Source organism: Aquila chrysaetos, chromosome 12, assembly GCF_900496995.4.
Source record: "Aquila chrysaetos chrysaetos chromosome 12, bAquChr1.4, whole genome shotgun sequence".
NCBI classification, from domain to species: Eukaryota; Metazoa; Chordata; class Aves; order Accipitriformes; family Accipitridae; genus Aquila; species Aquila chrysaetos.
In genome coordinates this window covers 7,270,590-7,294,611 of record NC_044015.1, presented here as the reverse complement: position 1 = coordinate 7,294,611, position 24,022 = coordinate 7,270,590, and the positions used below count along the sequence as shown (strand labels likewise).

The window sequence follows — 24,022 nt, the reverse complement described above, 5'->3', positions numbered from 1 at the left end:
ACCCACTCAAGCAGGTCCATGTCTTTCTTATGTTGGGGGCTCCAGAGCTGAACACAGTACTCCAGGTGGGGTCTCACAACAGTGGAATAGAGGGGAAGAATCCCCTCCCTCGACCTGCTAGCCACACTTCTTTTGATGCAGCCCAGAATGCAATTGGCTTTCTGGGCAGCAAGCACACAGTGCTGGCTCATACTTAGTTTTTCATCCACTGATATCCCCAAGTCCTTCTCTGCAGGGCTGCTCTCAATCAACTCATCACCCAGTCTGTATTCGTGCTTGGGATTGCCCCAACCCACGCGCAGGACTTTGCAGTTGACCTTGTTGAACTTCATGAGGTTCACGCAGGCCCACCTCTCAAGCCCGTCGAGGTCCCTCTGGATGGCATCCCTTCCCTCCAGCACGTCAACCGCACCACACAGGTTGGGGTTGTCAGCAAACTTGCTGAGGGTGCACTCAATCCCACTGGCCATGTCATCAACAATGTTAAACAGTTAAGATAACAGCATTTTCAAAGACCCTGTATGTTCAAGCACTGTTTCTTCGAGCATACTGAGAAATGGTTGCTTTCACACAAAAATAAAGATGATACATCCTTCTGTTTTAAGATCGACTTTCCTAAATTCTTCAAAGTCACATGCTTGCTCAGACAACCCAGAAAGTTGTTGTACAGGCACTAGCTAAGGCTGGCAATGTACATTTAAGGTCATTTGAGCCAACAGTTCGAGACAAAGGTCTCCAAAGAGAGAACAGTTTTTCACAAGTTCTAAATGCTCTTTCCATACATACCCATGACTCCAGATGATCCTCCTGAGAACACAGTCACTCTACATTCATCTTAAACAGTATATGGCAGCTATACCTTTCACATAAATAGCAAGAGAGAAATGCTTAAGGGTAGAGAGTTTACTTTTCTAGATTACCACACACCAAGTGTTCATGTGCCAAACTGCAATACACTTAAGTAGGAAGTCTAGTCAAAAGCATTTCCAAACAATCAGTTTCCCATGGAGTTGAATTACTCAGTAAAAAAATATCACCCTAAAAAAAAAAAAAACCCTGATACACAAAGACAACTAGTACTGCTCTGTGGTCAGTATGACAAGTGGATGGGTAGGAACAGGACAGGATGAGACCACCAGGGTCACAACCAGGTGACATATGGTCATTTTAGAGATGGATGCCTTGGTGATTGGAGCCCAGCTTGACGCACAAAACCAATACAGCCCATGATCCTGAGTAAGCACATCACCCCTGCTGTGGATGAACTCAGGACAGCAAACAGCATCAGGAAACAAGCAAGCATAATTTATCTGGAGGTATTACAGGCCAAAAAGGGTGTGGTGAGTTGGAAATGGTATCTTCTAAGATTTGGAGGAGCTGGAGGAGAAAAAGGAAGGTAATAGAAACTAGTATGTTTTAAGAGTAAAGACTGAGAAGGAAAAAGACAAATGTTTGTCTTCACTCAAGCACTGAAGTTAACCGTGGCCTTTACTGAAACAAACCCATGTATTTGTTGGGGTTTATGTTCATGGAATTTGGCATTCCAAATGGGCATTAGGAGATACCACCTTAATCTTGAACCTACCTTGTAGCTCTTACCTATTTGATTCTCTGCCTCCAACTGGGTTCCAAAGATATCTCATTTCTAGCCTTCTTCCCTTTTCTTCCCTTCCACATTATGAAATACAGACACTCAGAAATTAACGTCCTAGCAGAGCTTCCTGCCTTGCTGAGATTTCTCCCTTCAACCTTACATTACACAAGCATCACACAGAAACTCCAAGAGAAGTTTTCAGAAAAACACAGACAGGAATGCAGTGACAAGACTACAAAACCAGGCACTTTGAAGAAGCAGCATTTACCTGGCAGACAGTTGCACTCAAAGGTGAAATCACTTGTTTGATGACAAGTTCCTCCATTCATACAAGGTGATGGGGAACACGGCACATATACGCTCTCACAGCGATGCCCTGTATAGCCTGGCTTGCACTGGCATCGGTATGAACCAGGCAAATTGACACAGGTCCCACCATGTTGACAAAGGCCTGGTGTGGCACATTCATTCACATCTATCTCACACTTATGGCCAGTGTAGCCAGCCAGACAGATGCAGGAGAACTTATTTCCAGATACAGTACATGTACTTCCATTGGCACAAGGTTGAGATGTACAGGCATCAATCCACTGGCAGTCCTTTCCTGTAGGATCAGACAGAACACTATATTAATAAGAAGTTATTTCTATGGAAAATAGTATTTCCTTCATGCTACCTCAAAATGACTGGTGTACTAAATCTTAAAATTATTACAGGAAAATTTATGTCTGCATTTTACAGTATTATATTTGAAACAAAAATCAATTTGCTGGTTACAGTACAAAGTCATTTTATTTACAGGGTAGCAGCAAAATATAGAATATTGTGATTTATAAAAATAACCCATGACCTGAAATCATACTACACACTGACAGTCACTCTTCTTTTGTGTTCCCTTCAAGAATGAAAGGAGTGGGTTTCCATACTTCCCCTCAGGCACCCAATTATAGTTTTCCCATAGAAAGATTTTGCTGGCCAAATTTACTTCATTTTTTCCAGAAGGTAGACTCTGAACTCAAAGTGCAACAGCCACTCCAGAGTAGCTCCTGCAGTCAGTTTTCCCACATGGACAACGCCACAAGATCTGAATGTCTTTCTGCTTACGTGCAAAGGGTAAAGAGTTTGATTCCCTACTCCATGACCAAAAAAAGCAAAGAGGAGTCATTTAGACCTCTTCTCATTTCCTGTGCTGGAGCTAGTAAATTTGAAAGCATATTATGATTGCCCCAGAACATTCCAGGATGAAGTAATTCACAAAGGAGGGAGTCTGGAGGTACAAACACAGAACCCCACCTGTGTAACCCGGAGGACAGACACACTCATATGTTTCCTGGCTGTGGGGATGACAAGTTCCTCCATTCCGGCAGGGCTGGGACACGTAGCAGAGGTGCGATTCAGAATATTGACAATCCTCTCCCATGAACCCTGGAGCACATTTGCAGGTAGCCTTTCCTATCAGAGACGTAGTTTCACAAGTTCCCCCGTTCTTACAGGTATTGCTTTCGCAGGGGTTTCTGTACTGACAGTAGTCTCCAAGAAAGCCTTCTCGACACCTGCAACAGAGAAGTCACATGCATTACACATTCACCTGAAGCCTTGCTGTCCTGGGAAGATACCAGGAATGAAGTCCCATGACCTTATGAATTTGTCATAATTAATGGTAACACTAATCTAAATGCTAATGTCACAGATGTAACGGGCCTTCCTCTGGGATTGTCCCAAACAACACCACTGAAAACTTGACTTCAAATTGTGAAATCACTCATTACAAAATAAATAAATACTGCATACAATCAGAGTTACATCAAATGCAGGACCTTATTCTCGCATTTCCCTTCTGAACTTCGGTAAAAGCCTAAGTGTTAAAGAACTGCTGAGTAACAATTAATTCCTTGCACCCAATCCCATTCTAGTAAGCATCCTTTTTTAGAAGAAAATCAAGCAGTTTCAATAATAGGTATTAACACCAGGTATTATCCATCTTCCAAAATATTTATAAAACCTTATACAAATGCAGCATCTGAGAGCCTGAAAATCTGTAGCAGATCTTTCTCCACAACACTCCCGTGAGACAGGAATATACTGTTATCCTCATGTTGATAAGTGCATCTGGGACTGTGACATGCTGAAGCCTGCACTCAACTAGCAACACAAGCACTCAAGTCAGGTCTCCCACGCCCCTGACTAGCACCCTAACGACAAGGTCACTGTTCCTCTGTCTCCCACAAAAAAATGAGTACATACGCACACTATCTACAACTAGGGTAGTATTTTATACACACACACTATCTACAACTAGGGTAATATTTTATACAAAGATCTGTGATTGCAGAATAATTGCAGTTATTTCTCTCTAACCTAAACTTATGTCAATACAGTCTGACTACACTTGTCAGCTGTAATCCATCTTTTAACCGGCCTTTGTACTACAAATTTTCCATTTAACTTCCAGCAATACAGGACCCAGACAAGCAAGCCTGCAAACCCCACCTTTGTGTCACCCACAGTTCCACTTGCTTCTTTCAGGTAGCAGAAAGCTGCAAGAGTATATGCTGGATAAAAATAACACCTAACATACAGAACAGGACTGTCCACTTGAAGTTTTTCTATAGTGCACAGCTGCATGCTTTAACTGGTAAGTAGCCCAAGATACACACAGCTCAAGAAAACGTGTATTTCACTGCAAAAATTTTAGAAGTGAACATTAGATATGTTTTGCTCCAGAACAGGGTAGGTGCAATTATTAAATCAATGAGCTACTCAAATCCAAAGGGAAGAGATTCCAACTGCAAGAAATACAGTCTCTAGTTTGCCCCCAGACAAGAATGTAACAGTAAAGAGACTGCCTTTTCCTTATGCACTTGAAAGTGTATGGTGGATTGAAAAACAAAAAAAACAAACCAAACAAACCAACAAACCCTAACTGGATAGGCCTTAAAATTCAGTTTAAAAATCAAAGAACAGTCATGAAGCTGTGTTTTACACAGAATACTACAGGGATCTGCCTTTGTTCCTATGCTACTCAACACTTCCATCAATGAATAACAACAGAAAACATCAATGCTGGTCAAACACGTAGGTAAGAGAGAAGACAAGTTCTTGATAGAGAGTAGTAACACAAACTGCTTAACAAGGCAGTCAGCACGCAAAGTGCACTTTAAGCACTGAGAAGTCATACATCTAGAAACAAAACGCATACAGCATCCTCACCAAAACAGGAGACTGATCTGAGAAAGACAGATTTGCTCTGGGGGGTCCAAACAGTCAGCTGAACGTGAACTCCTAGCATGACAGTTTGGCCAGGAATACTTCAGATGTACAAACAGCATATATCAAGTAGGAGTAAATGAGATTATGCTACACCTGATACTTGCATGGCACAACCATTACTGGACCATTACATCAGTTCTGGTGTCTGCTATTTAAGAAGGAAGAGCTGAAATGAATTCAAAGCAGCCAACAGTAATGATTAATAGAAAACTCTTGACACAATGAATAGCTCAGGTGGCTCAGTCTATTTATCAAAGGGAAAAGGGAAGGAGACAGTTAATCAAAACCTCCAAGTACCCACAAAGAAGCTCAGATTTAACAGTAATTCCCAATCTAGAAGGTACAGGGATAACAGAACTGAGCAGTTAAAAGTTCAAGGTAGCTAAATTCAAATTAGAGATAGGGTAATATCTTTATCTTCAGACAGACTTATACACAGTATCTCAGCAGTGGAGAGAAACAACTAGAACAACACATTTAAGGTTGCAGTGGAATTTCTCCATCACTCATGCTTCTTTAAAAGAACACCAGGATTGGCCGTTTCAGAAAGAGTATGCACGCTAGTTCAAACACTGCTATTCAGAGAGGTTATTATCCGAGTTACGCAAGGGGTCATTACTAGATGACCACAACTGTTTTTTCTCATGTTAAAATTTATTAACTAGCTTTAGCCGTATGTCTGAAGCAGGAAAGTCATATAATAGATGTGCATAATCACAATTTACCATTCCCCACACCCAAATTAGGCTCCTTTCACCATACCTTAATACTTTCAACTTTGTACCCAAGAACAGACATGAAAGAAGAGTTTTTGCAGGGCAAGGCAGGATTAATAAAGTTACAGAAAGCAAATCCTGAGACAACACCATTTGCAGAATATCCTCTGCCTCTTGTGCCATCCTCAGTATAATAACTGAAGGCTGTCAGTCAGCGTGAACTGCTGCCACATCACCCAAGAGGCAATCTTCAGGTATTCTGGGCCTAAACCAGTTCTATAGGCTTCCTTTAACATCCCAAATCCCTCCTTGATACGGGTTAGAAATCAGCCCAAATGCCAGCAGGCTACAGTACGGCTGTGTAGGAGCTCAATCATATAGAAATCTGGCACCCAGCAAAGACGGCTTGTGCCAGAAGCTGGAGGACTGCTTGACTCCCACGGCATTCAAGCCTGCACACGGTGCACTGGCTAGCTCTGCTCAGAGACTGTCTGGATAACTACAATTAAATCATATTTCTGGACATCGCTATGCAGCTGATGTGTAAAGTCAAATTGAACTTCAGTCCCAGAAGGCTTACAAGCTTTCATTACAGGGATTTCTTCTGGTTTCACCACCGCCAGGGATGGGGGGTTTGGGCAGCTCAGCCGCCTTCAGTGCCAGCAGTACACCAAGCTCCTCAGACTAACAGCAGCAGGCGCAGACCACGCACTTGTAGTTCTCTTTAGAGAACTCAGACAAACAAGAGGTCCTCCAACACCAGCCACCACTCCAAATACAAAATAAACCAAAACACACCTAAAAGATAAGTCCCAAAGTGCTTTTTCATTCAAAGGCTGTAAAACAAACTAGAAAGTCTAGAGGAACATCTCACGTTTTGTCCACAAGCAAATAAACCGCCAAAATACACCTTCTCTCCCACCCCCCCAAACACTCAGGGATACTGGAAGGTACATTTAACTGTTGCCCCTAGGTAACAGGGAGGAAGGAGCTTAACAATGACTAAAAGTATTGCTGGTATGATTCAAAAGGAAAGCTGAGACCTGCGCTCTAAGACAACACTCACCACCATCACCCACAAATGGCCCAGCATTTTGTACACAAATGTTCTGGTACAAAGTTGAAGAATGCTCCAAGACCAGGCTTGTTCTGGTATCTTCTGAGGCTAATCAGAAAAACATGAGGGAGCACTCCAGCAGGGAACAGCAAAAGCTCTTTTAACTTTAGCTCTTTATATTTGGAAGGACAAAGCCTTACAGAATATGCCAGAGAGAACGTGCCTTTCTGTGGAAAGATGGTAAGTCAGGTATACACAGCCCTTGTACCCACCATTTTGTTCTCCTCCTGGAGAAGTGCTTGGTCACACAGTTATGCAATTTTCCCCTCCAGCAATTCCATGCAATCCTTTTTGAATGTTAAAGAACAAAAAAACTACAGTCCAGATTTTCAACCATGTCTCCTGTCATCAACATTTCTAGGCACAAATACTAGTAATTTAGTTCTAAATGTTGGTGTAGACAAAACTGCAAATATTTGCCCCTGATTCATGTTGGGCACCACATTGTTTCTCTAAAAATAGAGGCAAACACTGAAAAAGCAAGGTCTAAGTCCAGACTTCTTTAAAGGATATGATTATCCTCAACAGCAACTCTAGCTTCCCACCACCCCTGCTCTGCTCTCATCCCAACCTACTCTTTCAAGTTCTCTTTAGGAGAGAAAAGAAAAAAGAAGAAAAAAGCCACTTGTCTACAGAGCAGCTTAAAATTGTAGCAGCTTGTGTCAGCTCCAAATGACATGCTCAGAACAGGAAACCAAATCTTTTCCAAATAAAAGCCACTGTTTCTCCTCAGTTTTCCATCTAACACTCAGAAACAGAAACAGGAAGATAAAGTTTGTTCTGGCACTTTCTGGAAGCACATGAGGTCTCTTAACCTACTTCAACAGGAATTTAATCTTTTAAGAACAAATTTCACATACAACTTAATTCAAATCATGATTTCTGAAAGCTAGAGAGTTTGAAATGGGAAAATGTCCTGTGGGCTGCATCAGCTATGCAGCTGCTTCTAATTAAAGCTTCTCCTTTACTCTCTCTGGGCTACTTTCCAGCACAAATACTTTAGTCAGAGCTCAGCCCATTTTCCCCCCCCCCCCCCCCCCCTCCTCCTTTTCAGCTCCAGCCTGTGTTTGCCTTAGCTCAGGCTCTCATGGAGCTAAACAAGAGACATAAAAACAAGATGAAGGTATTTATCCAAATTTGAAGTATCCACAAATCCACAGAGCCGCATTCACTCTAACAACCTAATGCTACAACGGGAAAGTCGAAAACTCACAAAAGCTGCATTTTTGGCTCTTAGGCCACAAAACTACATTGATGTTACCTCCCAATACTTAGTTCTCTCTTGCTTTCAAAAGACTTCTGGAAAATATGTCTGGCCTGTTGGAAAAAACTCCTCATCTGCCATACTATATTTGCTTGGGCACATTCATAGGACAGTCTCTTCAAATGCACCTTATAGACTGTTTTAACCAGTCTTCCAGATGTTTGATTTTCATGGGAGTTTCCTATTCAGGCCCAGTGATATCATCTGGAGATGCACAGAAGGAAGCAGATGGTTTTAATTTAAAACACGAAGGGAAGAATTTCCTAGTCATCTTGCTTCTCCCCCCTTCAACCCAACGCTCCCTTCCCTTTGACTGGAAGATGCTTCAGCTGGGGGGTGGGGGGGGGGAATACAGTCTGATGACTAACGTGAGAAGGGTCTCAGCTATTCTGCTACAGATTTTAGCCAGACTTCCCTCTGGCTCCCAGGTTCAGACTCCCACACCTACACCTCCTCTCAGGAGGGAGAACAGGATTCTCTGGTTAGCTTTACAAACGCTCCTTCCCATGTCTCAAGGCTCTCATTTATGCGTCATACTTTGAATGCAAACTATGGGATGGCCTCTCTGTTGTGCATTTAAAGCAGTACACAGCTATTGTTTCTAGTCCACGGCAAGCACTTCCACAGTGTACCACTCCACAGATACCAAGGAGTAACAGCAACCAAAGCCTGAACAGGCAAGGTTTAGTTCAGCATTTTCTGACCATCAAAGCTCTGAACAGCTTTTGGTCTGCACAGATAAATCACAATAGAAAATTTTGGTTGAGTGACTCAAATTACCACTCTGTTCCCAGATCTGAAGCTAAAAGTGCGTGTACTCTCCCCTTTTTCCTCTGCCCTGATCTCTAGGGTCTCCTTTAACTTTTGAAAGGAGACAGAAGGAAACAGGAAAGGGCAGCCCATTCTCAGAAAGGGACAACTTTTCAGCTTTTGCATTTAGCCTCCTCTGGAGAACTCTCAGACCTCATCCTGCTACAAGGTCTCCTATGGGTATTCCCCATTCACTGGTCTAAGAGTGATTAGTCTCTCGAGATAGATCCTGAGAAGATATCTGCTGCAGTCTCAGAAGCAGTTCTGCAATCTAGGATCTTGCCTTAAGCCCCAGAAGTCCTCTTAAATCCAAGTTAACATTCATTTATGAAGATCCAGCTGGAAAGAAAGGTAGGTCAAAAACCTGGCAAGGGGTTGGAGTTACTGGGGGTTAGATTTGGGATAAAAGCCCCTTACTGCCATGCTGTTGCTGCTTTGAGTTTAGCACACTTTGAGGTCTTCCTCTTATCTGCAAGGTGGCAACAGGAGAAAACTGTATCACGCACTGTAAAAGTGTGCACAAACTTCTGCACACAGTAAGAAAAACACTGCTCACTGATGAGGCACAGAAGCACACAAAGCTGCACAGATCCCGACAGCTTTGGGCATGAAAGGATATGCTGAAGGAGATTGTCCTTTTGGCATCAGCTAACTTCAGCAGTCTTCACTTTTGACCATGCCCAGCAAACAAGCCATGGTTGCCATTGTACTTTTTCCTATTTATTTTTTTTTTTACCATCCAGACCCAACAAAAGATACTAGAGTTAAAGCAGTACTTTGGTTCATACAGAGGTACTGATATCCCTTCTGGGCCCACAATGTGCAACAGCCCTAAGGTCAAAAAATCCACTCTTAAAAACCTACAAAGCACGAGAAGTAGCAAGGCCCAGTTTCTTCCCTAAACCTTGGAGCACCCCTACCCCAACTCCCTTCCTTCTCACTTCTGCTTCTCTCCCTGGCACAGTCTTGCTTCTGCTCCCTGTCACTGGGGCACAGGGAAGGGAAGTTGGGAGAGGCCACAGCTGCCAAACACGGGGAGACCAGTTAAGATACTCTCCACTTCAGGGCCCTGCCCCACTCCAAGCACAGAGGGACTGCCCAATCCTGCATCCACCTGCAGCAGAGCAGACTCTTGCACTCAGAAAACAGCAGGCAGCATTGCCAAAATCTCTGCTCTGCTTGCCCTTGAAACAGTTCCCTGTACCCACACCTTCTCAGCCTGTTTGCAACTACAGAAATACTGTAAGTTAGAAGTACTATCCCTCAGACTCTTCCTACTACTTTCCCAGACATCTAGCAGCAGGGAGATGAGAAAGGGTTCTCCTGTGATGTTCACAGTTAGCATTAAGCAACAAGCAACTGTTATCCTGCTTCTCAGCTGGGTATGAGAGCATGCAAGAAGGCTCCCTCATGCTTAACACCTCAGTGTGCAAAAGCTGCCTGGAGATGCTTTGGGGCAGGGGGGAGGGGGGGGAATGACACCCTACAACAACAACAAAACCCCCACTACAGTGCAACACAGAGCCAAACACCAAACTGAAACTGCCTTTTATCAAAGCAGGACCCAGAAAGCTTGGGATGACAGGTCCCCTTCATACCGCTACTGCGGATATGGGCATATTCCTTGGAATAAGGTCTGCGTCCTCACAACATTAGTCACTGAATGGGTGTAGAAAGGTCTCTCAAACAAAAATTCTGACCTTGGAAGACGCAAACACAGGAATGTGTAATTTTCTAAATATAAAATCAAGGTCAAAGAAGGTCAGTAATTCTATCAAACAGTGCCACAAGATGACAGCCATGGGCCAGCAGCGTCACCAGGGGAACGGAGCTACTTAAAGGGCGCTCGCAAGAGCAATCTGATAAAGATCCAACTCAGATTTCCTTACAAGGGTCACAATCACTGTTCCCATAACAGAAGCCAGATGCACCAGAACAAAGGTTTCTTAGCAGAAAACTAGCTTTCTTTTTTAATGGAGTAGATGCTACAGGATTTTCTGACAAACAAAACTGTTTCAGCAGTCAGCTGCCACTTACTGCTTTGCCAAATACCTAGACTAGATGTTTTGCTTATCAGTGCTTACATTACTCATGTCTTATTCATCACGTAAGATTAACTCTGATGCAGGTTCTCCCTCAGCTGTTCACTTGTTTCTTACAGACAGCAGGATTGACTAGATGGACTGACCACAGGCTAGAACAAACACCTTGGCCAAGAGGAGGTACAGAAAGAGGAAGAGAGCCTATTATAATAACTTACTGCCCAGCAGAGGAAGTACTGCAGAAAACTTGAAAAAAGTGGAAGGGGTGGAGATTTAGCTAATCAGTGAGTGATCCTGCAGAGCTAGAAGCCAAGCCACTTGCTTTAGTAATAAGTTCAGTTTCCTGAACAAAACATTTCTACTCTTACAGCCATCAAAAATTCAGAAAGTCATTTAGGTTACTACACCAGATAGAAAAGTTCCCCCATTCAGAGTTCCTCATAGTGCAGGAAAGAAAAAAAAAGTTAAAACCAAAACAGGATGCTAAGAATCAGCCTGCTAAAGGTAGAGTCTCCACAATTGAGGGGGGTTTTTTGCTATTTTTTCCTTCCTTTCTGCAAAAAAAGAGTTCTTGAGCCAGAATTAGAAAACAAACACATACTAATCTCCGTACACAGGCCTCTATTAGCCTTTCCAATTACTCTGGCACCTGCAAAGGGACCAAGTTGTTACTTGTAGGAGGGGTTGGCTTAAGACCTGCAAGAAGACTTTGCACAAAAAGGAAGAAGGCAACATTAGAATTATAAATAACTCTGTGTGCTAAAAAAATATAAGTGTGGTCAAAGCTGCGACTGTGATAAGGGAAATGTGTCAAGATCTGGACTACAGTACAAATACTGAACCAATGTTAATCAGATGAACCAACTAATTTTTTTTTTTTTCCACAGTCTAATACATAGTTAAGAGGAACATGCAAGTTGGAGAAAACATCCTTAGGGAGGTACAAGCGGCACCAACATCAATACCAGTCTTGTTTATTACCTTCATCATGACCCACATACTTTGGCTCCAGACTAACATGCTTAAGTATGCATCAGAAGGACCTACTAACATCACACAATTTCTTGTTTCAGTCTTAAAATACAGGTAAAAAGCAGGAAAAGTTCCAGCTTTCTTTTCAGAAGGGCAGCTCGTTTCTGTTGACAGCAACATAAAGCCATGGAAAGGAAAAGACTAGGAAGTAGTAGTAGTTAAAAATGTGAAAAAAAAACCAACAGGGAATAACAAATGACATATTTGCCTTTCTATGGCCTTTCTGCACACCAGGTATTGATTTGAAACTGAGAAGAACCTCAAATTAGATTATGATTTCCGCTTTGTGTGCCACAGGTGCAATTTAAGTATATCGAGTTTTATGTACCACATTAACAGAAAGAACTAAAGGTTGTGGCTAGGGAAGATGGATGTGTAGAAAAGGGTGGAGCAGAGCTGTGTGTGTTAGCCAAGCTAAACCAACAAGACAAAATTGAATAATATTTAAAGAATGTTAGCATTAAGAAAAGACAGATTTAGCATGCTAGAAAATGGCACAACTTGCACTGGTGAAGTAAACAAGGTCTAGAAAAATGATCCATTTACTGCAGATGTAGTAAATTAACCCTGCCAGACAACGAGGATTTAATCTTTTTGCAAAATATCACTTCATTTTTAAAAAATCTGAATACTGCAGATTGAAAGGTGAACTGCATTTAAATAGATGTGATATCATTCTCCAGACACCACCTACTCCACCAAAGCTCCTGCTGATCAGCTTTCCATGCAGCAGAGTGAAGGCACCATTGAATGCAGGTGTGAACATTTACCAAAATCAATTACATGATAAAGACAAACGTGGGTGTGTGTTTGGGATTTTGTTAGTTTGTTTTTGCAGCTCCCACACATTACTTACTCTCCAGCATGTGGAAGGGAACTGGCACACTTCAGAGTGCAGAATAGTTCTGAAAAACCTCATAAAAACATTCAAATTGGGGCTGAAGCTCAATAAAGTAAGGCAAGCTATAAGATGGAGAGCAAGTTCCAACTTAACTTGTGGGCCTGGAAGCAAGGTACAGAGTTTAATTCTATGATCACTTTGGCCTTGCTTCCTACACTAATGCAAAGAAACCAAACTGACAAGATCCAAACCCAGAAATCTGAACAAGAATTCAAGATTTATGTTACAAAAAGCTAGCACATAACAACTAACACATTATCAAAAAACACCAACTGTGCTAAAACAGTTACACCAAATGCACCTAATAAGAAAATCTTAACAATTCACATTTCCTTTCTGGCTAGGACCCTGAAAGAAAGAAGACTGGCAATTAAATTGATGAGAAATGAAACCAACTTACTTGCAATATCCTGTACCATTTTGATACGGAATGCACTTTCCCTCATTAACACACGGCTTGGAATCATCCATACATTGCAAAGCTGAAAGAAAAGAAAACGACAGTCAAATCAGTAGCCATACATGTCCAGCCAAAGTTTCATTAGCATATTTTGAGGAATGAAAATCTTATAGTAGAAAATTTTATATTACTGGAACAAAAACAAAGACACTATCACATAGTTTAATTTAATCTCTGGCAGCATCAAAGAAGCCAGACTGAAAGAAGAATCAAATACAGATTTGTTCATCAGGCAACTAAATGTTTCCAGAATTTCTTTTAGGTAGATTTTCAAAGCAAAGGATGCAGTACTTTCAGCAAGCTACAAAGACATTTGTGTTAGCACTTGTGTATTTTGGGTTAAGTGTCACCAATTACTACTTTCTGATCAAAATTCTGGACTGAAATTCTCTGAAACAAGAGGCAACTACTCCTAAGCCTTTGTCCACAATATTTTGCCTCAAATTCTCTCCTCCTTTTCTACTATCTCTAGGAACGCTTGGCACTGAAATAGGGGCATCTGTCCCTCATAAGCTCGCCTGCTGTACATTTCTAGCAATCCAGAATTTGCTGCAACATCATTACTGTTGTGGCACTCTGATTTCAGTCAGGATTGTGTTTGGGAGTAAGTGAAAATATCAGAGATGTTAAAAACTTACAGGAAAGAATTTGGTATTTCTAAGGAGGAGATACTCTGTAGCTCAAACTTGACATTTTCAGTATTATTTTTAAAAAGGCATTAGGTATGATACAGTTCAGGGCTGGTCAATTTTTATCCAAGTCTACTAGAAGCTCTGGTGAGGCCTGTTCTGATGGAAGCAGCATATCAGCTCCAGCTCTGACAGGGGCTCATCTCTTCACAGGGACCTGAAGCAGCATGCCATGGCTATTTCTGAAGTGACCAGAAGGGTGAGAACTATGGAAACCCTGCAGGAGCAGAAGGCACTCTAGAACTACAAAAATTGAGCCAGTCCACCTAGACCACAGCCTGCCATTTGAACAGCACTGAACTAGTGGATAAAGTTCTTGGAACCAGATGATCTGGGTCCTATCCTAAACTTACCCACATACTGAGAAGTCACAAGCTCTTCCCAGCCTCCAGTTCTGTCTCCTGGCCCCCAAACATACCCAATTCCATGCCTTTACATACCCTATTTCAACAACCTTACTGCATTTGGGAAAACATTTAACCATTCTTAGTTGAAGGCACCTAGAGGCATCAATAACGTCCAACCACCAAACTGCCCACTTGTGTACCAGCTGCTGTAAGGCAGATTGCTTTTTTTTTTTTTTTTTAAAGGATGGTTTTCCTTTCCTCAAGAGGTATTAAATTTTCAATACAAATTCAGCAAGGGACATCAGGGAAATCTGGTGCAAACCACCACCAAAGTTTATATGCTGGTGACTAAGGAATGGGGCTCAGAAACAGAAGAGTTAATGCATCAGTCCCACTAAGCTCTCCCTGCAACCAGCCCAAATTCAGTCCAGCAATTAGACGACTTGGAACAGACTCCAGTTTCTGCTATCCAGGGCTTGAAGTGTTATTTCTCAATAACCCTGGAGCACGTAAACAGGGAGCACATAAACAGGCCACATGTAGTACGAGGTACTACAGGAGTGTTTCATACTTGCAATCCCTATAGAGAATAGAGTTTAATTTAACTCAGTTACCCAGGAAAATTATCAATATTTCTCACAATATGAGTATGCCTGTTTCTGTTAACACGATTTCTGAAAAAGAGGCACTTGGATGGTGCTGCTTCTGCAGAGCTCTCAGGAAATGAACAAAATTCCACTCTGAGCCCCTCTCAGATAACCCCTGAGGTCAGAGTTACTAAGCGACAGAAATATTAACACGGATTTTGCATGGCATTCCCCCCCACAGCGGGCAAAAACATTTACAGTGATTTGCACCTGTCTGAATTTTTATCCCATTTAACAGCAACATCCACAAGACTTCAACTCCAAACTTCATCTGCTTCTGTCTAACACTACAGCAGCTTGTTTTCACAGCAAAGATTAGCTCCAGTTAGCATAGTTCAGCTACGCTGTGTTCAGGAGAAATGGCAAAAGGACCTGTTATGATTCGGACTTCTCTTATCCCCTATGCTACTCCAACAAAATGGAAGAAGGTTAAAATGAGCCTTACCGCATTTCAAAGAACTGGGAGGGGAAGCAGACTTGGTATTCTCATCTCACTACCTTGAATTTTCATTCTTTTCACACCAATCAAGCCAGTGAAGCAAATACTCAGAGGATTATTTCTTTTGTGCCCATGCTTTCAAACACAATTTTGTAATCTCTTCGAGTACCCGCATCCCCAGTGAGAACTGAGCAGCCAGTTGATTTTGTAACCCACATAGTAAAAGCTTAACTAGCCAAAAACACCTCCCAGCACAACTGCACGGAGGGAAACATGAGGGTGACTGCTTTCAGGGTCACAGTAAGGATCTGAATCAGTGATTCCTGTTTAGCTTGCTAGGCCAAATACAGATACAGGAGAGACGCTTTAGCAAAGTAATGATTAATTTTCTCCTGTTTTTTGACAAATTATTCCTGCCTTGAACTGCTGTTTAGCAGGTCATTAAACTACTACTAGTCCTTAGAATTCTTTAACAGAGACACATAGTGAATAGGGCAATGCAAGCAGCTAAGTACATATTTTGTATATAGTAATTTAGAAGTGAAAGAAGCTAAGGAAACAAAAACAGAAAGATTCTTTTGTACTTTTTCAGCTTAAGACTAAAATAGGCTGAATAGAAATAATTGAAATGCAACTAAAGCTGAAGTCAATGTAAATGTAACCATATTCTATATTAAAATTAGTATTAAAAAGTAACATGACCACTTCTCTTTAAAAAAGAAATCACAAGGGAAATTGAAGACTACAGTTCTCACAGTAAAATTAGCATTTCTGTGCACAAAGCACTGTCTTCCTGTATTTCATGATATCTTTAACAATTTCACAATGCATGCAAAACCAAGGCATTTCAACATGACTTACTTCAAAAGCTACTTTTCTGCTACTCTACCATGTTGTGCTCAAGAGTTAATAGTATCAGAAACTTTACCTTCTACCTCAGCCAGCATAAAAAGTATGTTTCACGACATCCATTATGTTAACTGGAAATACTTTGGTGTGTACAGCATAAGAGAAGACAGCCTTGTCTTGAAAAGATAAAGCCACTTTTCTAGAAGCCACATTTAGATAGCATCAGCATGCTGTCAATGCTTTGAGTCTAACAGGCTGCTTTTGACAGTTTTCTTCAGTGTTTAAAAAAACAGCAATGGTGAATTATTTGTTAGTTTTCTGGACTTGCTCTAGCGTGCCAAAACCACCAAGACTATAAGAAGCTGGGTTAGCCCAGACCAAGCACAAGCAGTGATGTTTCAAGTCCTTGCACTCTCGTGTGGTGGAGGGCTCGCTCCAGTATGCCAGCAGGTCTTCAAGGGGAAATGCCATGGCTTTTTAATGTATTGAACTGCCTCATGATTTTTATCAGTCCTTTTGGGCATATTACAGGAACATTGGGAAGACACGCCACAATTATCGAAAGACTGGCTTCTTATGAAGTAGGCAGGCCATCACATTGTGAAAGAAGTACCCTATCTCTAAGCATGCATCATAGCCAAGTTTGAAGGACTTCTCAGATGAGGGCTCTAAGCGCATACAAGATGAATGTTATTAGCTATACTACCCAGCCCAGAGTCCGTACAAACTCTTGCACATGCGAGCATTTAGACACAAATTCTAACCTGACATTTAACTAGCCTACCAGGACTACTTTCCAAGGCCAGAGGGAAAAACAGGTAGCCACTGCTGTAAAGTGAGCACAAGCAGAAAGCGTTACTCGCAAAAAACACTATAGGAATGCTGCAATTCTCAACATCTGAATCCACCAAAGCTCACAATTAACTGGAGTACAGTTTCACCCAGGTTTAATCTTTTTGGCAAAAGAGACAGTTAAAGCAAATCTAGGAGGAAAAGTCATGTTTCTGCCTCATTGTTCTTCAGGATGTCAAGATGATCTAGAAGTTGTGATTTGCTTTCTATACTTCACCTGCCCACTATAAATTCAGATTCTTTCTAGGCTAGAAAATTAAAAAAAATAGGGAAGGATTAAGATCAGAAACTGTAAGTGTCAAGAGTTCAGCTTTTAAGAGAAAAGACTGCTATAGGGAAACAGCCATAACCAGAGAAAATCTAAAAGGGCTTTGTTGTAAATACTAAAAGGAAAGCAATGCCAATAAACTCCTCAGCCGCAAGTTCAGAAAAAGTCAAGCAGAAATAAAAATGCAAAATACGAAAAAAATTAATGCTGTGAGGAAGAGACGTTATAAAGTTGGTTTCCTGTAGCTTTGTGGTTGATTATCCTGCATCTAAGAAGGTGCAGGCTCCGACCAAAGGTTTTACTGCAAGTAAGGGGAGAGCGATATTCTGGTAGAGAACACAGCTGAGCTGGTGGTACAGCCTTCTCCTTGGGAAGACACTATATGGGTCTCTCCTCTTTCTGTCTATAAATTTACCATTAAATTCATAGAAGTTCCATATCATTTAAGAACCTAGACTTCTGTCATAATTGGTGGAAACTTGTCCATAGGTTCAAAAGCTCTCTTGTGGGAGAGGGTAGAAAACAACTGACTTGAACATAGAAGAAAAGTCAGGCTGAAAAGACATTAAAGACTAGAAAGAAAACTAAAGGACAAAATAGGTTTCAATAACCTTTATGCAGTCAGTGGATTTTATGTCTCGATTGACATTCTTGAGAAATAGCCTGTCATTTCAACTGTGTTACCCATTATATATAAAGAGAATGGAGGAAAAAGGATTCAAAACCCCCAAGCAGCAACAACACAGGATGCATGGGGAATGCAAGCTCAGGCTGCTTGCCAGAGGTGGATCAGCTCTGAAGAGGACAACCATCAGCACGGTCAAGAAACACCAGCTACACTACAAATCAAGGGGTCTCAAATTCCAAGGAAGCGAAAAACAGCTTCTGATTCCCTTCAGGAAAAAGAGTGTGAAAAAAGAAGCTAAGAGAAAATGCTGAAACACGAGGTGTAATTCTGGAGGAAGATCGGTAGGTCCTCAATGTGCAGAAAGGAACAAAATCCTTCCACAACAGCACCTCACACCACACAAACAGCTGCTGAAAAAGCTGGTAAGTGATAAGAAGCACTGCACATATGGAGAGAATACCCAAAGATAACCAAATTTTGGAGGAAAACCACAAAGGAGTGATAACTAATTATGCTATTCACTAACCTCAACAGATTACAGTTCCAGTGAGATTACATACCAGGGAAGAACCCACTAGTAAATAAGCGCTAGCTGAAAATATGAAAATAGCTTTTTCTGGTTTTATTCTTAAGAACAGATTGCCCCGTGGCAGCCACATGGAGAGGGAAGAAGCAAACTAGTAAAAATCCTCCCTGTGAAAAAGTGATAAAGCCTTATATTCAGCTCAGATTTAGAAATTTTTTAAGATTTGGGGAATTTAAACAAGCTGACCAGTTTGCACTTCACAGACAGAGAGTAGTACTTAAGGACAAAGCTTGTCTACAAGGCATGGAAATAGTCTGTAAAGTAAAAATGCTTTAATCAGATTATTAAGACATCCCCACTGTTTTTACACACAAAAGCCTGAAATCAATTGGATAATGCAAGACTCATCAACTGAGAAGCTAAGCAGAGCTCAGAGTAGCATGAAGGCACTCAGCCAATATCCTGTACCTTTGGGGAGAGAAAACACCAATATCTAAGCTGGTTTTCTTCACTAACTTCTCTAGACAAGTGTAAAAAAAATAAATTGCAAAAAAATATTTAAGTGGATTTCAGAAGAACAAGCCTGTCAGAAGAAGAAATTTTGCTTTAGAAGTTCATCAGGTTTTGAGTTTGAGAGTGCTAACAGCAAATCTGACTACATTAAGCTCTTCAGACACACAAAACTTATGTCCTGCCATCATGTTTCACATCTCTCCTCCGAACATCTAGGAACTGGCAAAAACTACTAATTGGCGCTCCTAAAAGCAGAGCTGGGAACTGGTGTGCAAATTCACAGGTAGAGCTGAAGTCTTTCTGTTGTCGGGGTCTTAGGCCTAGGAAGCTGCAGGAGGACTGTTATTTCTATCAGATGCAGCTACAGTTCATGTGACACTGTTCCTGTTGAAAAACTACTGATAAAAGCTCAAGTTATAATACATACTGAATTCAGGATGAACTTGTAACAGAGTTCGAAAGTCTGTCAGTGACCGTATTCTCCATTTCCTTACACAGCTACTGTTCCCTGCCTTCCCCTATATTCGGTTTTCCAAACACAGCCAAAACGCCTAAAATCCAGAACGACAACATAGAGCATTTAGTTAAAAAAAAAAAGTTTTCAACAAAAAAAATGTAAGGAAGGCAATTAAAGAGCTGAAGAGGTATTGGTGTTTCCATGGCAATCTGGCAGACGGGAGCCATGCTTGCGTCTTCTCCAAAGTCTCCGTCATTCTCCAGCACTAAATCTTTATTAATTTGAACGTTAAGCATGTTTGCCTGTGTAGAAATGCTAGCCCGCTGCTTGTGCTGAGCGGCGCTTCCACAGCCGTCCAGGGTGATGTCAGAGAAACGAGATGAAGACTTGCTGCATGGAACAAACAGCAGACGCCCGTGCCATTTTGAGATAACAAAGCTCTTTTTTCATCCTTGTAGCAGTCTAAAAAAAGGACATATGCCCTAGGAACAGACTATTTTCTAAACAGAACGAACGATTATTTCTGCAGCTCTCAGATGACCATGTTTAGAACGATATAAACACTGTTTCTTCTACATGGGCACTAACAGCCCTTGACTTCTGTTGGCAAAATGATTTCAGACTGAATTCATAGAAACTAAGAATATAACTACAAAAGGACTTTTTAACGCAGATGCTTAGGGAAGCTCTTTTTTTCCCCAACATGGATGACATTTCCCTAACATGTCCCAAAGGAGGGGTGAGACCTAATAATCACTGTATCACTCCTCCACTTAACAGTCATTAGCCAAGAGTACAAACTTAAAGGAAACAACATTACATCTGGAATTAGAAATTGCAACTGTTTGAGTTTGCTGTTCAGTAAGATTCCTAAGTCCAGAAGACACAGGCTGTGAAAGTCCTGCTGCTGCTTTTTTACCTACTCCTTGTCCTGGGTTCAAACTCCAGCCACCAGTCCCCTCTCACAGCACAGATACCATTTTTGAAAATGGGAGAAGCTGAACAGGACCAGAGTGTATTGAAGAGAATTACCCACTTACTGCAACAGCAGCAAGACACCCAAAAAAAAGGAGGAAGGGAAATAGCTGTGGAAGCTGACAAAAATCCAACCCACCCACTGTAGGAGATTCGAATGCTAAATGCCACCAGAGGCATGAGTCCTCTTTTCCCAAGGATTCAAATCCTGAGAACATCAGCAAGAGGATCTTCACGTATTTCTAATCTGAGCGATGCCCTGCAGGAAGTGATGTGCTTTAGCCAGATTCTCATCATGCTCCCTTTTGAAAGTCTAAATCAGCATCTTTGATAAGAACAAATTTGATAGACAGTAACACCTTCAAAAGATCAAGTAAAACTTGCTCTTCCATAAGCAAATTCACATCAAGCAGACAGGCATTGTCAGCATTATCTGAAGTCCTCAAAAGTTTCACTGTTTGAATACTAAAGATCTCAAACTGCCATCCACATCAACGCACTACCTTTGTACTGCTCTAGATTAAAAATGTTTTGCAACCTGTTAGAAATATGGGCTGATAGTCAACAGCAACCTGGTGAAACTGGGCTTAGCAAAACCCAAGTGTTAATAATGACAGTGGGTAATTAGGGTGGGCTTTGCTAGTGAGGATTCCTGTTTCACCCATTGCTGTCTGATCAGAAGAGGAGCAAATCGTTCACAGCAATTATCAGGAGAGTATCCTCACCAAACACGCAGGTGTTGCTGCCCCACCCCAGCTTACTGCAACTTCAACTACAGCCTTTTGCAAAACTAAACAACGCTCAACTGGAAAAGCAAGTTGCTACACCATTGGGCTTGCATGATGAGGCAGAGTTGAGTAGTCCAAACCGTAGCACTTAGTGCATCCAGGAGCCTCCTATTTATTGACCAAGAGGGCTGACATCAGATACCTGCCCTCTCTTGCACAAGAGCATCAAGACAGTTGAACATGCACCTGAAAATACCCTTTCGGTGACTTCATCTTTCCCTTTCCCATTAATTCAAGCCACAGCGCCCACTCCCAAGAACCAAAGGCAGGTCAATATCTCATGAACAACAAGAGTAATTTTCAGTCTAGATTTGTCATCTCTGACAACCAGCCTTTGTTTTGCACTGGGAAGGGATTTCAGCCACAAAGACAAAAACTTCTGCAGCATGGGAGGACCTCGACCGGTCTGGTAGGTATCCATACCCAGTCAAGTGACAACAAGTGATACCACTGCTACTTCTCCTCTCAACCCCTGTCAGAGAAGGAACCAGTAGGGCTAGCAATAAGCTGATGAGTTGCTGGTATGAAGGTACAGTTTAACGAAGTGGACATGACATTTAGTCTTTGCAAAATAGTATTCTACCATCTTACTGGACTGCATAAGCCATTTCCAGAAATAACAGTCCTACTATGCACCACACCTCTACCCTACCAAGAAAACATATTTCTGAATTTATAAGACTGAATTTATAAGACCTACTCTTAAAAGACCCTTTATTTTTCCAGTCCCTTTTAAGCAAACCTGGCCAAAACACATTCAGAAAATAGCTTTTTTTGACTCCAACCATCTTCTTGCAAGGTATTAGTAAAACTAAGTCAGTCAGATTTCAGAGGGGGTTACTGGAAGAAAAAAAAAACAACAAAACATTTCTCCCAGGAGACAAATAATGACCATTTCAAAGTCAAGACAGATTGATTAACCCAACTACTCTGTATCCAAGACAGCAGTAGTGGTCAAAACTCTGCAGGCAACAGTTTCCACTCCTAACCATACTAAAGAATAAAACTGCTGAAATTATCGGTGTCTCGCTCAGTCATGCACTAAACAGCTTCCACTACCACTTTCTCCCATCGCTGCACTCTTCACAAGTCATCCGAAGAGCAATACGGCCTCTCAGGAGCAAAAAGGAAGAAAGAATGAGAAGTCATTTAAGTAATCAATGACTGCTGGTCCTCGACAGCTTTAACGTGCTGTAAAGCTGCACATGCTTTTACTCTACAAGCAGGACTGCTGCTGGGAGAGGCATGAAATCCATCAGAACTCAACAGTTAAGGCTACAGACCACGTTCTCCAGCCCAGCTGTAAAACATATTGCAAATGCCAACATGCAATGGGGAACAGTGATGAAAAGCAGGAGTTTCTTCAGATGCGCACACATGGCTTCATCACGCCTGGACTGATTAACAATGAAAGAAGGAGGATACATAGAAATTCTTTCTGTGTGTGTAGATATGTCCTCAACAAAGGGGGCAGAACGAACACGACGCGTAGGTATTTCAAGCGATGGAAAGCAGTAAACCATTTTCTCCCGTGTTTTGAAACCAAAAAACCTCAAGCACTCGAGCCATTTTTGCAATAGCACATATATCACTGCCGTGCACTGCCAGTAAAGGATGGCTTCCATTTCAGTTTTCCGTTACGTGTAAGCCCCCACGGGAGAGCCCTGCGCCCCCACGGGAGAGCCCTGCTTCGCGGGCAGGACCCGCACCACCGCCCGGCGGGGCGGCTCGGCTCCGGGGAGCCCGCCTTGGGGGGGGGGGGGGGGGGGCGCTCCACACAAGGAGGGAGGCGGCGGCCCCCGCGGGGCCACCCCCCCCACGCGGTGACACCCCACGCGCGGCCGTTGCGGCCGCCCGCCCCAGGTCCCCTTCCCCGGCCGGCCCGAGGGAGGAAGGGGACACCGACGCCGGCCCGGCCGCGTTTGAAGCGGCGCCGAGAGAGGAGCCGGTCCTCCCGCCGCGACGCCGGGCCGGGCAAGGGGCGGCTCCGGGCAACCCCTCAGCCTCCCGGCGAGCAGCCGCCCGCGCACCGCCGCAGCCCCACAGGCCCCCCCACAGCCCCTCGCCGCCGTCCCCCACCCCGTCACTCACCGGCCGCGGGCTCGGCGCGGCTGAGCACGGCCAGCACCAGGCCGAGGAGGGCGGCGAGCGCTGGCCCCGCTCCGCGGGCCATGGCCACGGCCGCTCCCGCCGCCACCGGCACGGCGCGAAGCGAAGCGGAGGGATCTACCCCGCCGCCGATGGCGCCTGCGGACGCCCCGCGCGGAGGGACACGGCCCAGACGCGACGCCCCGCCCCCGCTTCCTCCGCCGCGCCGCCCGCCGCGCCCCGCCCGACCGCCGCCAGGGGGCGCCCGCCCGCGGACCGGCGGGGCGGGGCGGGGCCGGGAGGGGCCTGCGGGGGGCGGGGGGGGGCGGGGCCGGGCTGCGGGTGCGACGGGCCGAGGGGCGCGGGGGGGGGGGGGGGCTGCCTGGGCCGGGGAGCCGGGCCGTGGGGCTGGGGGGGGATGGAGGGCAAGGGCAGCAGGACGCAGTGGTCGTGCCCCTGTGGGGGGGGGGTGGCCGCGGTGGCGGGTGCCCACGGGGGAGGACGACGGGGTCCTCCGCCTGAGGTGCTGGCCGAGGCGCTGCCCTGCCCTTCGCCCGGACGCGGGGTGCAGGCAGCCGCCGGGCAGGGGTGACGGAGCGTCGCCCAAGGGCGGGAGCCGATGGGAAGGGAAACCCGAAAACGGCGTCGGCCGCCGGACGGGTGGGCGTCCCCCCCCCCCACAGGGGGGGCCTGTGGAGCCGGCGGAGGGGCTCCCCGCCCCACGGCTCAGCCCCACGGGTGCTCCCGCTG

General features: G+C 43.7%; 1 protein-coding gene across 2 annotated transcripts in view; it reads right to left on the bottom strand.

Annotated features, from left to right (window-relative positions):
• Positions 1-23,443, bottom strand: part of NOTCH2 (notch receptor 2) — an 88,708-nt gene extending 65,265 nt beyond the window's left edge. The window contains exons 1-4 of one of the 2 annotated variants that reach the window (XR_003926001.1): positions 23,276-23,443; positions 13,147-13,228; positions 2,888-3,147; positions 1,863-2,198 (exon numbers count right to left, since the gene is read on the bottom strand). Coding sequence is in view for 1 of the 2 variants with exons in the window: in XM_030032855.2 (XP_029888715.1) it covers positions 1,863-2,198; positions 2,888-3,147; positions 13,147-13,228; positions 23,276-23,357 (760 nt within the window). In the remaining variant the exon portion in view is untranslated. The remainder of the gene's footprint in view (positions 1-1,862; positions 2,199-2,887; positions 3,148-13,146; positions 13,229-23,275) is intronic. The other variant, XM_030032855.2, reaches the window with a different exon arrangement.
• Between the last annotated feature and the right edge of the window lie 579 nt (positions 23,444-24,022).